The sequence below is a fragment of the Culex quinquefasciatus genome, chromosome 3 (genome assembly GCF_015732765.1).
Source record: "Culex quinquefasciatus strain JHB chromosome 3, VPISU_Cqui_1.0_pri_paternal, whole genome shotgun sequence".
NCBI classification, from domain to species: domain Eukaryota; kingdom Metazoa; phylum Arthropoda; class Insecta; order Diptera; family Culicidae; genus Culex; species Culex quinquefasciatus.
This window is the reverse complement of record NC_051863.1, coordinates 8,919,060-8,936,685: the sequence shown is the minus strand read 5'-3', so window position 1 is coordinate 8,936,685 and position 17,626 is coordinate 8,919,060. Positions and strand designations below refer to the sequence as shown.

At 32.6% G+C, this 17,626-nt stretch overlaps 1 protein-coding gene across 5 annotated transcripts in view; it reads right to left on the bottom strand.

Moving 5' to 3' along the window:
• The window catches only part of LOC6041749 (hemicentin-1), a 321,332-nt gene that overhangs the window by 118,700 nt on the left and 185,006 nt on the right, over positions 1 to 17,626 (bottom strand). For all 5 annotated transcript variants that reach the window (XM_038258593.1, XM_038258592.1, XM_038258596.1 and 2 more), the window contains one exon: positions 5,071 to 5,187. In XM_038258593.1, the coding sequence (XP_038114521.1) occupies positions 5,071 to 5,187 (117 nt within the window). The remainder of the gene's footprint in view (positions 1 to 5,070; positions 5,188 to 17,626) is intronic.

Below are 17,626 nucleotides of genomic sequence, written 5' to 3'. Positions count from 1 at the left end.
ATTCTGGCCCATTTCGTTGCATTTTCCCTCCGGAGACAATTACTTCGATTGATGGTCGCTGTCATCGGTGCAGAAGATGCATCAGAAAGGACATTTGATTAGCTGTGTGTTGGAAACATTTTGTCACTTATGCAGAGCAAATCATTTGCTATAGACGTTCAGCTAATTGATGTTTTAAAAATTTTAAAGTTATTTTTGTTTGGAGAAAAATAAATTCTAACATGTTTCTTATTTTTAAAAGATCTGTGCCTTCTTTCGTATGAAAAAAAAAAACCTTTGAAAAAATGGCATTCCTCCACACGGTTCTTTCGTGGCGGCCATTGAAGGTTAAAATCCTTTTTTATAGTCTTTTTATAACATTTGAACAACTGAAAGAAACTTTGAACAATGTTCAATACCAAATTGTGGGATTCGAAATTGAACCGAATAGACCACATCCGGACGAAATTCGAATCAGCCATAGCCGAGAAAACCAACCAATTTTTTACCAACATCACACCTCACGCACAGAAATTTGCTCAGAATTTAATTCTGATTCGATAAGTATAAATTCTAGCGAGTCTCGGATGTCAATTAAAAACGTTCCATTTTGAGTGATATTATTGTTGTGATGAAGGCAACAATTATTATTATTAACTTAAAATATTATCAACTTTTTAAAAAAAAAACACTTATTAAGGAGCAGATATTTGACAATTCTTATTCAGAACTCAGAAATTTAATTGCCGTTGTTCACATCAAATTATCAAAAGGTTAAACAATATTTTTTTATGAAAAATCCCTGGAACTTAAATTTCACCTGAAACTGCTACCCTTCTTAAAAATTAAAAAATCGGGTACAAATAGAAAGAGATCTTAAAATATGATAGACCATACAATTACAAGCAGGATATTTTTTTTAATTGTTGTTTTGAAAAGAAACAAAACCTGGCAAATAAAAATTTTAAATTTGTTTTTGTTTGGAACAAAATAAATTCTAACATGCTTCTAGATGTAGATTTTTACACTAGATTACAGATACCACCTTTTCAGAAAGCAGAAATCTTAATATTTTAGAAAAATTTAGGGTTGGAAAATTGGCTTGTTTGTGTTACTTTGCTTTTTTTTAATATCATGTTTTCTAAGGTCAATTTTGGATGTGCGACAAAAGGTCGAATGACAAAAGGTCGAAATGGACAAAAGGTCGAAAATTGACAAAAAGTTGAAAGTGGATAAAAGGTCGAATGGACAAAACGTCGAAAGGACAATTGGTCAAATTTTGAAAAAATATTTTGAATGTTTACTTTTTTTAAGAACAACTTTTTCTTGTATGTCGTAATGTTTTTTTTTAGTTTTTTTTTTCATTTTTCAAACATGAACAGTGGTTTTTGAAAAAAATTTACCTTCTAAAATATTATGGAAGTTTAATTTTAAAATTAAATCTAATCTTGATTATCAAAATATTTTTGTGAGTTTTTTTATGCTTTCAAACATGAGCTGTTCTTCCAATAAAATTTTGACATCTAAAATATTTTTCATGTTCATATTTAATTTTTTTAAACAACGTTTTTTTTTTGTTTGTCATAGTATTTTTATCAGTTTTTGATTCTTTCAAAAATGAGCTGCTCTTTGAAAAACAAGTTCAACTTTTGAAATACTTTGGAAGTTAATTTTAATTTTTAAAACCAACATATTCTTGGTTGTCAAAATATTTTTGTGAGTTTTTTCATTCATTCAAACATTAGCTGTTCTTCAAAAAAATATTGACTTTTAAAATATTTCGAAAGGTTTTTTTTTTTAATTGAATAAGTTATTCCAGACTGCCGTAATGTTTGTGTGAGTTTTTCCATTGATTTATTTATAAAAAAAAACGTTGGAATTTTCTAGAGAATTTTACATTCTTTCAAATTAAAATTTACATGGTTTTCGAAAAATGGAAAAGTTATGCTCTCTAAACATTGCTGCAATTTTTTTTTCATTTTTAAATCTATCATTCATAGTGATCCTTAGAAAAATCTTATTTCAATTTTCAAGAATATAGAAGTAAAATGAAAAAAATAAAAAAGATCAAAACTCTTTTCCATGGCTGCATATCAAAATTTGTGTAGTTAGGCTCAAATCGAAAGTTTTGTTAGTTGTCTTTATTAACGAGCCTTTCAGCCATAAACGTTGGTTTGGCTCGGTCAAAAGTTTTGTTTAGTAAAATGTTTTTTTTTTTTTTTTCAATTCGACCTTTTGTTCTTTCGACCTTTTGTCTATCGACCTAATGTTTTTCGACCTTTTTTCAGGCCTGAATTTTCAAATTCATATTCGTCAACTTTGTCTGTGTTTTCACTAACATTTTGTATATTATATGTAAAAACAGCAGTGCGGTGATTTTTAAACTGTCCCAAATTATGCCTTTATTCAGAATTTAAATGACAAAAACAAAAAAAAAACTTTAAATAAAATAAAAAAAGGTATCAATCTATAAAAAAAAATGTGAAAACAAGTAAAAAAATATAAAAATTTGGCTGTCAAAAGCAGAAATAACTTAAATGCCAAAAGGTTATGTAAGGAGAAGGTAACAACTTAAATGTATATAAGAAAAGTATAGTTTTTTTGCGAAACAAAAGTTTTGAAAAATGTCTATGAAGTAAGTAAGTCTATGAAGTTGGGTGACCCAAAAATCCAAATTTTCAAATGGTCCTCAGAATCATTTTTAATATTACTTCAAGTTTTTAATAGTTTGAACAAAAAGAAGAGTAGCAAGAGTCGTACATTTATCCAAAGAAGTTTACCGAATCGGACTTTAGGTCAATCAAGTCAAAATTATATTGAAAAGTACAACTTTTCAATAGAATTGCTGAAAAGTTTATTTTTACAGCCCTCATTTGAGTACTGAGAAGCCCTTGTATCGAAAAGTATTACTTTTTGATTCTGGTATTTTTAGTAAAGAAAAGTAGGCCCTTTGTCATTCAAGTTTTACATGAAAAGTAAGAAGTGGTGTTCCCAAAATAAAATGTATAGTTCGATGCTTCTAAATTTTCGAAACTCAGGAATGCAACACAAGTGGTAAGGTGTAGAATGTATTTTAAAACAATTTTTTCATTCAAATTTTAAACCATGGCATCATAAACTATTTTTGTTAATTTTCAACAGTCTAATTAAAAAAAGAAACAAGTGAAAACGTAACAAAGGAAACAATAAAAATATTAAAAAAAGGAAAGGAATCAGAAAAGAATATGAAAAAAAGCAAAATCTGGATGTATTCGATAAAATCTGGCAAAAAGAGATATAGGAAGAATTCAAAATTATCTGACTAAAAATTATAAATATCTTAATCAGATCATCTTACTCCTAGCAACAAGAATAAAAAAAAGCAAAAGCATCCTAACTTCATCCAATTTGCCAAAGGTAAGAAAAGGTAATTTTAAAAGGAGAAACAAAAAAGGTACTGACAATCTGAACTTTTAAGATTATTTGCACCGAAATTCGCGTTCCTAAAAAAAGTTTAAAATAACAATGAATAGAGAAGATCATTGATCGGTTTAGAAGAAGATAAAACATCAGTGTATCAAGTAATTAGAACATAAACTAAATGACAACATTTGAAAAAGAAAAAAAAAGATGGATAAGGTAAAACGGATTCCATCGATTGAATCATATATAACTGCATGGTGAAACCTACAACCTACAATTTAAAACTCTGAAAGTATTCATGACATTTTTTTCAATATTTACGTATGAGGGCTACAGAAAAATAAAGAAAAAGACGTCGAAGAAGGGCTTTAAAGTGCGAGAAAATAATTGGTTCCTGAAATTGAGTTTCGATTGTGATTTTATTACACGATACAGTTTTTTTCTGCGCACAATACTTTTTCTAAATGAATAAAAAATTTAAAAAAGAAAAAAATTAAATAAGATTAAAGTGTGTTGTGTTTTGTTTCGTGAAGGAAACTAGAAGGAATATAGCAATAACAAAATTAAAAAAGTGAAATTGTGAGTTCTTACCCAAGTAACATTTTTTCCCAGGAGTTCTACAAGAGCTCTTCAAGATAGCTACAGCATAGCATTTTGGACCGCGGTAGGATAAAATTCTCTTCAAAACTTCTTCAGGAGTTTGGAAGAGTACTTGAAGAGAATTTTATCCTACCGCGGTCCAAACTGCTATGCTGTAGCTATCTTGAAGAGCTCTTGTAGAACTCCTGGGAAAAAATGTTACTCCGCAAACTCAAACGTATTTCATTGGCCCGATGGAATTCCGCTTACCCCCATCTCCAAACCACCCAAAAATATTCCGTTCACTTTTAAAAGTCGCGTGGGTTCCCCGCACTTTTGCCACTAGTGAACAACAAAAACATTCCCTCCCATATACTGGGCGTAGCCTTGGAGCACAGTGTGGAAATTTACTTTCTCAGATATTTTTGATTGTACCGGGCAACAACCAAATTGTCTTAGAATTTTGAATTGACCCGTAATGCTATGCTATGCTATGCGATTGTATGAGGGCTTCCATTTGGCTACAGAAGGAATCCGTTTCCGTATAAAAGGAAAAATAAACACCCAGAAGTTAAAGGATAAAACCAACTTTTCTCATTTTTAGTATCATAGTAGCAAGAGTAGCAAAAAACCAAATATGTTCAAAGTAATGTTGAAGAAAAGAGTGACAAATTGTTATCTGAGTATAAAACAAATAAAAATTATCACTCAATTGCTGACAAAAAAAAAATTAAAGAAACTATATTTAAAGCGGGAACCAAAAAAGGGTATGACGAAGTTTGCCGAGAAAAGCATGTAACCAATACGAAAATTGTCAATTGAATTCCTTCAAATGTTCCCATAATCTTCCAAGTGGGACAATAAATTGCTTCAACACCATCCATAAACCATGATGACCTTTCGCTGTCGTCATCGATTCCGTTGGTAACAACCCGCGCCCATTAACAATTTATGTGCGGTGTGGAATCGATGAAGGTCACACCGGCTTCTGAAAATAAACCTTACACCGGAAAATGCCATCAATGGCCGGCGGGCGGACACCAGTCGAGGATCCAATAATGAAATACCGGATTGATGTCATGACGAACGCTGAAAAGTGGACTCTCTCACCTGGCGAGGACACTTCGCAGGGCAGCGTGATGGTGTCACCGACGGCAAACTTGAACGCCTCGGACCGGGTGATGAAGAGGGGCTCCGCTTTGTTCAGTATCTGGCTGGCTGCTTCACCTGCGGGGGAGGGAGAGGAAAAACGGAGAAAAATCGATCAGTTTCATGGCTGGGGAAAATTGGTTTATTTTTAAGGAAAAAAACAATCATTTTTTTCTTCTGTTGAAGCTTTTCATTTTCTTGAAATTCTGCAATCTGAAAAAATTTCTAAGTTATCAGCAAAAACACAAGTCGTATAATGAAGGATAAGCACAGCTCAGCTGCAGAATACCCCCCCCCCCCCCCGCCCTCAGAAGTGGATTAAAAGCATCACTTTTCCGTACAATCAGGCGCTTTTATTTATGAGCTTGCAGTTTTAATTGGCATCGTTTGCATCCGGAGTGCACCGTCCCACGGACGAGGGCAGTCTCGTCTTCTCAGTTCCAGCTTTGAACTTTCCCGAAAGATGGATCACGACAAGGATTTGCACCGTTTCCGGGGGGAGATTCTGATTTTTTTTTTTTTGTTCTTGTTCCTTAGCAATTGAGAATGAGCGGAAAAAGTGTCAAAGTTCTAAGCGAAGCAAAAAACGGGAGAAACAGAGAGTGCGAAATTATGCCAGATGAAATAAGTTTCACTTCTCGGTAATTATAAATCAGTGCAGATGTGGTGCACTGTTATAGTTTTCATACTTTTTCTTGCATCAACTTTTTTGAGTGCTGTGATGTTTGAACCACTTAGTGGTGTGGGTGTTCTACAATATTCCTTTTATACTCGAGGGTGAAGTTTGTATGGAAAAATGTATGAAATGCCACAGTTTTGATTCAAGTATTCCCAAAAGTGAGATTTTTAATGAAAAATATAATGCACTTTATGGAATAATCAGATTAGCAACAACTTGACCATACAGTGTTATTAGTGGTTAAAATCAAAAATATTTTTGACCCACATTTTTTCATCAGCTTCAACCAGGAGTAAAAATCGGTTGATATTTACCAATTAATAAAAAAGTATCCCGCTTATGGAGTAAACGGTGAATGATTTCTCAGCAATTTTTAGAGATTTTTTTGAGAATTTCCTTAAATGTTCGCCACATTTTGAACTATTGAACAAAACAGCTGGCATATCAATTTTGTTTCATCTTTCAATTTTGTTCATAATAAAGGATTTATTTCACTTCAAACGACTTTTAATTTAATCAAGTGTGGCGTTAAATTTGTTTTTTTGTTTCTTGTTTATTTTTTTGAATTTCAATTGACAATTAATTCTGTTTAGTTAATGTTTGTTTCTAATGATATTTTTGGAGCAACATTAGCATTTTGACAGCTGCATCTATTTTGCAATTTCCCAGGCAATAGACAACTATTTGAAAAAAAACCCCCTAAGTGTTTAACGGTAGCTGGGGAAGTCAGCTCATGTTTCCCACTTCAAATTTTGAGAAAAAGTTACATAAAGCTTGAAAAATAGCAAAATATTCCAAACTATCAAAATGCCTACCCGCCCTATTCACGTGTTGCTCCACAAGTACTATTAGAAACAAACATTAAGTAAACAAAATTTAATGCAAATTTAAATTCCAAAAAATAAACAAGAAGAACATAAATCAAGAGATAGTATCATTTTTCACTCAGTCTCACTCCCTCTCTCCTCTAACCTTTCAAAAAGGAAATAAATTTTGAATTAAAACTGTAAAAAAAAACAATGCATTGCGCTTTTTTATACTTATGCACATTTTTTTTGATCTATTAGCAAAATAGAATATTTGTATAACAATCTCAATTTCATTGATTTTATACTTCAAAAAATCAACTGTAAAAAGTATTTTTCGTTTTTTTGCGTATCAAAATATTAAAAAGAAGGCTGGATTTTTTTAAATCTCGGCTTGAAATTTCAAACTTTTGTACAAGCCAGCAAAAATATAGTTATTTAAAGAACCGATAAACTTGACAAACAACAATAGTATTTTTGAAGATTATTAAAGATAATTGAAAAAAAACATTGTACAATTCTTACTAAAAAAAATAATAAAATAATTATTTAAAATTAAAACATATGAAGACCGGTTGATTTTAAGACTCGGTGTCACACTCCTTTAATATTAACGTGATAAAGAGATGATGAGAGGGCAAAACTGGATTGTTTAAAAAATATCATTAATTTATTGAAAATATTCATGGAAAAAACTTTCAATAATTTGATATACACATTACTATGTGAAAATAAATTTTAAGCAGTTAAAAACATTTTGAATTCTTATAAAATTTCAATAAACTGTTTAAATTGTTTTGTTAAAAAAATTGTTATGAAATTAAAAAGAATAATCTAACAAAAACAAATATTTATTATGAATTTCTTGCCATTTGTTTTAAAGTTTATACATTATAAGAATGACCAAAGTTTTTTTTAATCAAAATACAGTCATGCCCCGGTTTTGCAATGCCCCGGCTTTGGCTCGTTCAGCTGCCTCTATGAATGAAATAAAAATTCAGATTATTTGATAACCATATTGTAAAACACTGAAATTTTGGGTTTTTTTTTTCGAAGATACGTGATTCTGATTTTTTTTTTGTATTTAAAAAATGGTTTATAACATTCGAAATGTATAAAAAATCCCGATCATATACTGCCCATAATAAAAAAATGATACTTGAGAAACTTTTTTCAAAAATGCGTAATTTTGTGGAAATTCTGAGTATTTTCATAAACTCGTGTTATTACTTTCGAAATGTATGAAAAAATGCCGATCTTTGATACACATATTGTAAAAAAATCAACTATAAGTATTTTTTTTCAAAAAAAAAAAAATCTTTCAAAATTAATAAAAAAATCCGATCATTTGCTATATTGCAATAACAATGATTTTGAGGTTTTTTTTTCGAAAAAATATTGCATTTTCAAAATGCTGGAAAAATACGTATTTTGTGAAAATTTTCATGTATTTATGATTGCAATGGATAGCTGACATCATGGATGGTTTCCCATATAGCCCAAATCTGTGCTTCAGTTATGCACGCCTCGGTTTTGCATACCCCATATGCGGCGCTAAACCGAGACATGACTGTATCATAGAATTCATAAAAATATACTATCCGTAAAGTTTTGCGTCTATTTTTATTGTTAGTTCCAAAAAACAAAATTTGTTTTAAAAAACCCTTAAAGCTCTAGATTTCATCACAAAAAAATCGCAATCCAATTTATCGAAGAAGGTTAATATTGTTCAAATTATGTCAATCAATATTTAAATTTGATTTAAATTAAATATGAGTTAATTCGTTTCCTTCTGCACAAAAGGAAAAAAAATGAAAGGGAACGAGACATAAATTTATTTTTATTTATTTTTTTCAATGATTATTTGCTAAGTACAGTGGACTCTCTGACTGTCGATGTTCTCGATATCAATATTGCTCCAGTTGTTAATAAATTTTTCAGTCCCTTCGATTAGATTAGATTAAATTTTTGTTCTATAATTTGATAACTCCCGCTCTCGACGGTCTCTTCAATTTCGACAACGAGAGAGTTCACTGTAATACTGAGAAAAAAAAACATTTTTAAAAGGCAGTTGCAATGTTTATGGAATTTTACAGATGATTCAAATATATCAGAAGCATTTTGTACTAGGTAGCTAGTAGACCAGCACTATTCAAAGATTGTGGAACAGGAAACTTATTAGTTTGAAAACAATGATTTCAAAATCATTTTATGCAGATTTTTTTCCGAATTTATGTTTTAAACAAACCTATTCGACATTATTATATTTGAAGCTTAAGTACATTTTAAAACCAATAACTATTGTTGAAAATGAATCAAATCAGATGAAACTCCCCACCTTCCCTCCAAAAACCTTCTTTCAACTTCAATCAAACCATCACAGAGAAAGGTAGTCCTCAAGGGGGGGAGGGTTGCTGTGGTCTGACCAACCCGGGGTATGTCCTTGGGGCGCGTCGCTCCAGTGGGGCACTCTGTCGTAGTAGATGGTGGCATCGCCACCGGCAACGGAATGAAAAATAATCTCCCCTAGTAATGAGGGATTGCCAGTGAGCCAGCCAGCCACCATCAGAACAAGTAGCAGTCGCAACACGAAGAATAATTTATCAACGTCTCGCTAATGGGCTTCGGTGAGGAGAAGTGATGGAGGGGGAGTGCTACAGGGAAAATGCTGGAAAAATGGTGATTGTTGTGAGTTATTTGCATAAAGACGACGAAGCCACTGGACCGCGGCGAAGAGAGAGCGAGCTACGAGTTCAGATCCTGGGAAACTTTGTCGATACAGGAGGCCGTTGGTGGGAGGTGGGGAGAAATAGATTATCTATCACTGACTGTGGAAATGCTTCACTGAACAGAACAAACTAAGATAATTAGTTTGGCTGGTGGAGGGGAACAGGAAAAAATAGAAGAAAAAAAAACACATTTAGTTACTCGTGGGAGGGGAGGGTGGAGGAAGGGGCACAGGTGATGATGAATTGATTTTGATGTTTAATAAATTACAAGCTCAGGGAAAAATCAATTCTACGTTATGTCAGACTGTTGATCGATTTAAGTTGAAATAAATAAATAAAATTAAATGATAACAATATTGACTCTTATTATAATTCCTTTTAAATATTAAATATTTATTGATAAAAAGGTAGGTAACTGTTAAATAAAATATTTAGGAAAATGATTTTGTTAAGAAAACATTTCGGAAATAGATATTTCTAGTTTCTTAGAAAAATAACTTAAATAAATACTGTTTGATTCCGTTTTTGGCAACACTCAAATAATTTGATATTTTTTATCTCGTAATACTTTTTTAAACATTAATTGATGAGTTATTACTAAAAATATAATTATTTTTACGGCAAAAATATCATAAACCTATAATAGTTTTTCTTTCAAGGTCAAGCATCTATTTGGTTCAGTACCGTAAAACGGGGTGACTTTGATAGCCGGGGTGACTTTGATAGGTTTGCGATTTTTCCGCAAAATGAAGAGTACAATTAAAATACGTAAGGAATGGTTCAGAAACATACTGACCGTGGTAGAGAAGTGTTCAAAGTACCTCATGAAGAACTTTTCATAAATTTTTGAAAAGTTTATAAAGTTAGTTAACTATAGTTAAGAAAATGTGGATGAAAGTCATTATTTTAAACTTCTCAAAGTGTCATGATTTTCTCAATGAACATGGTTTTTAATTGGAAAACGGAATGCATTTTCGGATTCTTTGGACAATTTTCCACCAGGAGAAGGTTAAATAAGTTTGTAAATAATAAATAATATGTGTTTTTGAAACACAATTAAAAAAAATCTCCAAATTTATAGCCACATTCAGTTGAACAAATTTCATGTAAAATGTAAAAACTTGTGATTCGTGCTTCGAATTCAGTTTAAAATGCAATATAAATCGATAATTTTATAAACAAAACTATTTTTAACAAATTTCAGGCAAAATTCCGACTTTTTAACAATTTTACCTAAAATTTTTATGTATTTTGTTAAAAAGCTTTATAAACTTAGTTAACTTAATATAAACATTGATTTTTTTCTTACAAACTATATCAGCTACTTTAGTGATGGTATATTTAGCGTACAAATAAAGTTTGAACAGCTTAAATAATTAATTTTATTATTATTTTATTTTTTTTTTTTTTATTTTTTTTTTTTTTTTTTTTTTTTTTTTTTTTTTTTTTTTTTTTTTTTTCCCGTCCGACGGAAGGCGTGATCAGACAAATCTCGTCTCAAAATTTGCCACCGGGACCTTCTGGGATCGAACCCAGGCCGACTGGGTGAGAGGCAATCACGCTTACCCCTACACCACGGTTGCTTTACTTTACGGGACCCTTTTTCCGGGAAACGGGACGTTTCCCAGAAAAAGCAGCAAACAGCAAAAAAAAACATTTTTTTGTTTCCCAACTCAGCCTGAAAAAGACATCGAGGCAGCAGCAAAACTCGTACAACATTTCACCGTTTGGGTTTTCCGATCCCGTTTCCGTTTTGAATTTTAGCAATGGGAAAATTGGAACTGAATTTTAAGCTTAAAAAATTAATTTGTTTGTTTTATTGAGGAAATTTTAAAAATTTTGATCTTGACATTGAAAAACAATTCCAATAATCTCCAGTCAACCAGTCTAACAACACATTTAAAACAAATCTCAAAACAACAAATTTAAAAAATTACTCTAATTTCCGATAAACAACCTCGTTTCCTACCTGATCACAATCTCACCAACCTTCCAACCTTCAACCAGTCCCGACCACAAATGTCAGTGTACTTTTCTGTTGCATTAGTGTGTAGTACACACTGACCCTGGCCCAAGGGAGGGGGGGTCATCCGTGGGCAGCTAATGTCCACGTTGACACGTCCCCTGGCCACTGGTGGACACCGAGAAAAATGTTGTTTTTAATTTAAATTAAAAATAAAAAAATTTACTAAATTGTTTTGTTCAAAATTGAAGTCCAAACTTCAAAAAAACTATTAATTATTTTTTTGTCGTGTTTGAATAAAAATAAGCTCAAAGAAAAACCAACGCAAAGCCACATCTAAAGCCAACTTCTCCTCGGTCCCCGAGGGTTTGTTATTCCGAAGGAATGCTGCAACGGGCAGTGCTTGCAGGAGGTTGGAGCAAATATAAACATGTCCTTTTTATCCCGGGACACTCGTCCGGTGGTGCTAGCAACTATGTACATGTGAAATGGCCAATGTCCAGGACTTTTGCTGATAAGCCCTCTCTACGTATGCCGCACTGTTGGGGACGAACTTTTTCCGAGGAGGTGCGGGGAGGGTCACGAAGTTTGGTTGAGACTTGGGCAAGATCTGGGGACTGGTAACTGTGTGTATCCCTTTGTTAATTACCCATGGCAGGATGCAGTGGCAGGGGGTGGTGTGATACCTAGAAAGGTTGCTCAACTCATTTGTTACGATTTTGTTTTCCGACAGTCACCCCACGGTGGACTTTTGGTGGAAAAGTTTTTCTCTGTTTTTCACCTCGGATGCTGTCCCCTGTCCGGTGGGGATGGTCATTGTGGATTGTTGTAGTCGAGCGAAACGAAAAGTTTTCTCGAGTAATCAGCGTTGATTAAAGCTGGCTTGATGTAATTAAATGGCGCTGGATAACATTTTGTTACACAAATTCTGATCTTGAAAGTTTGTATAGTCAAACTTATTCGCAAAAAAACCTCTCCACTTTGAATACCAATACATCTCTTTCACAAATCGATCGGAAAAAGGGACAAAACGGGCCCCAAAATTATGCATACATCAGAACTGATTACCTGTATCACAAACATTCCGGAACTTCCCGTCACTCGATACTCCCAGAGTTTATCCCTTTCCTCTTCCCCCAGAACGAGACCGCAATCAATATTTGGCCCCAAGGCAAGTTTCCCCCTTCTGAGGAACCGCACTCAACTTCAATCATTTCCGTGGCACGTCGACTTCGTCATCGTCGTCGCCGGTCGTCAACCAACCCGCCAGACCGACACGGAATAGAGAGAGTTCATCGAAGTTAAGCTGCTCTCGCTCTCTATTTCGATATCACCCCTCCCTTCTTCGTTTCAAAACCACAAGTGGATTTTGTCCTCGGGAAAATATGGTGCTCACAAACGCACACACAAACAGAGGTATGGGGAGCAATGTCCTTCCCCCAGATTGCCCTCCCTCTTTGTCACAGGGTTTTTCACGTAGGTAGACAGGTGCACAGACAAAGGTAAGCAAAAAATGTATCGTTCAGAAAAATTATGACAAGCTTACCTGACGTCCAGTATAATTAATGTTAATTGGGAAGGTTTAAAATGTAATGTTGAGTAATTCTCTAGAATTAAGCTTTTTATTCGAGGTTTATTTTGAATCTTTTTTGATTGATAAAACATTGTCGATGTATTCCATGTCAAATATGAGGCCATTTGCATCATAAGTTGTTCCAAACAAAGCTCTATATAATTATGAGGGCTCGTCAGTCGTCATACAAAACCGGATTGTGAATATTCTAAAATCTGTATTTTGAGAAGGGGATTTCTGATCGATTTGATGTCTTCGACAAAGTTGTAAGTTACGATTAGGACTTTTCAGAAAATAAGTAGGTAAATTGAAAATGCTCGATTTTTTAAAAACAGGTATTTTTATTATTGGATTATTGTTTCATGTTTTAGAAGACTATCTTTTGTGCTAGAGTTTAGGTGCACAATGTGAAACCGGAGATATTCATTTTAAAAACTTCGAAGTAAAAGGCATTTTAAGGTGAACATTTTTGAAAAATGTTTAGTTTTTTGCGATTCAAATGATTTATAAAGGAATGAAAAGCACCCCTGAGCTAAGGAACTATTCATAAACTACGTGGACACCTTGAGGAGGGGGGGGGGGGGGGGTCATCGATTGTCATTTTGAGCAACTTTTTGAAAAAATGAACGAATTAACGGTGCACATCAGTCAGAGCTTTTGCGCCAAGATTTTTGAAACAGATATTTTTGATTCTTCAAAAAATCCGATGGAAGAATCGCATGCAAAAGCATGCACATCATCTTCGCCAAAAAGGACACTTAATATTAAACACTGCATGTACAATTTATGTTGCAACGAACCATCAGTAACGACTAGCGCCTTAGTCCGCTCGGTCATCAGATCGATGAAGAATGGAAAGGATAAACGCATATATGAGTTTGACATTTCCAATACTGATGGGCTACATATTTCAGGGTGCAATGAGCAATTCCAGCTCAAATCAGGAATTTTTCTGGTACTTTTGTACCCGACCCTCTCCGATTTCAATGAAACTTTGTAGACATGTTATCCTAAGCCTACATAAGCATTTTTTTGTTTATGGAGCCAATTGTTTTCGAAAATAATATTTGAAAAGGGCGTTAGTTATTTAAATATGTTTGTATTTAGCAATTTAAAAATTGCTATAACTCGAAGCCGTTGCATCGTATCAAAAAGTGGTCAAAGACAAACTGGTGGCAGGCTTTCTGAAAAAATACACTGAAAAAAAATACACGCCACTTCTATGAGATTTTTTGATTTTTAAGTTTAAGAGTCAAATTTTAAGGTGATGTCATGATTTTTCTTGTTCAAAATTTTTGAAGAAATAAGTTAAGATGTTACAAAAAGACTCACAAAAAATTGCAGGATGGTATGGCTTTCCTTAAAAAAAAAATACAAAAATAATTTACTTAAATTGTTTTTTTTTTTTGTTTTTTTTTGAAAAGTAGTCTAAACATCAATTTTTTTTTAAACCGATAATGGGAATTGATTTCTCCAGACAATTTTACATAATATTCTTCATTTTGACCATTGTCCTATGTCCAACCTTTGGAAAGGTACAGCGGTTAGAAAAATTAAAATGTCGAAAAAATTGGTTTTTTGATTGTTGTTGGCAATTTCTATAAGACAGACTTGATTTTCCAGTCTCAAAAATATTTTTACCATAAAGCTCGTCCAATTTCCCAAAAGTTTGCCTTTGCAGCTGCTGATTGCCTCTTAAAACTTGATTTTTTGCGAAAAAATAGTATGTCTCAGTGTCAGGCCTCATTTTTCAACTAAAAATATCTCCGAAACAAATGCTGCGATTTTCAAAAATAAATGCTTTTCCCAATCATAATCTACAAGTTTGCCGAAGACACTAAATTGATTATGAAATTGGAAAATTGAAAATTCTCAAACTACAAATTTTCGAATATTCACAAGCCCACAAAATTGTGTGGATCCTTGTATGAATAAACTTGCACAAAAAGTATGGCATTTTTTTTTTTGACACGATCAATGTTTCATTAATATCTGACATTTTGCGAAAACGTAGAGAAATACTCTTGTGTAATAATTTCTTTTTTCTGATTCAATATTACCTCAAATTAATTTGAAAACGCGACTTAAGTCTGGTTTAAAAGATGGATGATTACACATGTTTAGAGGTTAATTTTCACATTTTCTGGAATAAAGACATTTTTAGATGTTATATTATCATGATTTTAATAAACTGTGTTGGAAAAATTGAAAAAGTGATAGATTTAAATCTACAAAATCGTTTTTTTCAGAATTTTAATTTTGTATTTTTTAAACCGACTGAAACTTTTTTGGTGCCTTCGGTATGCCCAAAGAAGCCATTTTGCATCATTAGTTTGGCCATATAATTTTCCATACAAATTTGGCTGCTGTCCATACAAAAACGATATATGAAAATTCAAAATTTCTTATCTTTTGAAGGAATTTTCTGATCGATTTGGTGTCTTCGGTAAAGTTGTAGGTATGGATATGGACTACACTTAAAAAATGATACACGGTAATTTTTTTTTGATGATTTTTTATTTAACTTTTTGTCACTAAAACTTGATTTGCAAAAAAAACACTACTTTTAATTTTTTTCATTTTTTGGTATGTTTTAAGGGACATCAAATACGATTTTTTCAGAAATATCCAGGTTGTGCAAAAAATCTATGACCGAGTTATGAATTTTTTAATCAATACTGATTTTTTCAAAAAATGGATATATTGGTCGTAAAAATTTTTAAACTTCATTTTTCGATGTAAAATCAAATTTGCATTCAAAAAGTACTGGTGAAATTTTGATAAAGTGCACCGTTTTCAAGTTAAGGCCATTTTAGGTAACTTTTTCCAAAATAGTCGCAGTTTTTCATTGTTTTAAATAAGGTTTTTTTGCAAAAGTTTACGCTTTCTTTTATGTTTGAGTTTAAAGTGGCATTAACTTTTTACCAGTTAGCCCAAATTGTAATTTTCCAAATCGAAAATGTTTGCTTTTTAGAGCTCTTAAAGTGCTTCCTTTCTCAAAAAATAAATCCTGAATAGCTACGTTCATAAAACTGATTTTGGAGGTTTATGAACAGATCATTTCTCTAAACATGATCGTAAAAGGCGTAGACTGTGGGACAAAATGTTGGTGTCTTCAACTTTGTTGGATTTGCAAGCCCTTCAACTTTCTAGTAGTCAGATAATTCGAAAAATATCCTTGGAAAGTTATCATGAACCACACTATTTTTCATTCATGGCAAAATATGTCGCTTCTTATTTGCTAAATCTTTTCTGATGATATTTTTTTCGAAAAAGATATTTTCACATAATTTTGTGATTTAGTCCGCTGTGTACTTTTGATCGTTGTCCGGTTTTATTCTGTGTTTGAGCATTTAAATATTTTAATTCTCAGTACCATGATTCGATGCAATTATAATACTTTTATGATTACTAATGAGCAATTCTCTGAATTTTCGGTCATTCCCATCAAGAGTAACATTTCAAAAGGACGTAATATTGAATGTTTGGCCCTTTTGAAATGTTAGTCTTGATTTAAAAAAGGATAAACTATTTTTTCGAAATGATCGAAACATTTCATGAACGTTTCGTATTTTGGGTGGGTTTTTTCAGTGAGACTTAGAAAACATCACTTTTCTTGTTTTTAAATCTTTGCATGGCAATATTTTAGCAACAAAAGGTCGTATCAACAAATTTCATAAAAAGCATATTAATGAAATTTTTTTCAGCTTTTCACAAATATTTTTTCAAAAGTGTGCAAACATGGACACTAATTTTAAAAAGGAATATCTGTGACTTTTTTTAAATTTACCTAAAAATGGCTTTAACTTGAAAACAGTGCACTTTATCAAAATTTTACTAAAGTACTTAATTTTGATTGCTAACATGAAAAAATCAAGTTGAAAAATTTTTGCGTGCAATATTTCGATTTTTTGAAAAAAAAGAAAACGAAAAAAATAAAAATCAAATCAAGTTAAAGTGACAAAAAGTGCAATTAAAAACCACCAAAATTTTAAAATGGATCAATATCTGATTTTTTATAAGATTTTTATCAAAATTTGTCGGTTGGCTTTTTTTAAATTATTCCATTGTTTAATTAAAATGATGATTGTAATAATAGTAATCATTGTGATTTTACATTTTGATTCTACAAATTACAAATAAAATAAAAATCACTTTCCACTAATCTGTGCCTCACCTCCAGGTCACACCGCCTAGTTGAACCTTGCTTTGCTTATGTTTGTCAAGAGGAAATTTGGGTCTAGCTAAAGCTTGAGCGAGGCAGGAAAAACGACGTGGAAAATTGTGTGTTGGTTTTTCATACACCTACCGCTACGTCTGAGTGTATGTGAGTAAGCTTCGGTGAATTTCTTCCTCGTTCGGGGAGGACACACAAATAGGAAAACTGCTTTGTGGGAAAAGGAGAGGGAGAGGGGGATAAGTGAGTGTTAAACGCTTTTCCTTTGATTACCGCCAAGGTGAGGTGGCATTAGAACCCGGCTTTCGTCGGGTTTTTGAGCACCTTTTGGCGTGGGTGCGCACCTCCTTGGAGGTTTAATTTTGGGGTGCCCCTTGGGGCGTATTTTCTTCGATTATGGTGGATTGAGGCGAAGGTTGTCTGGGTTTTTGTTGCGGGGATGCAGATGAGCTTATATTGATGATTTACTTGGTTGTTTTTGGTTGAACCTTTTGAAGTTTGATGGGGTGAATTGATAATCCCTTCCCTTTTTGACTAAAATCAATAACACTTTCTTAAACTTTCCAACTTTGGCCAATAATGTTGAACCT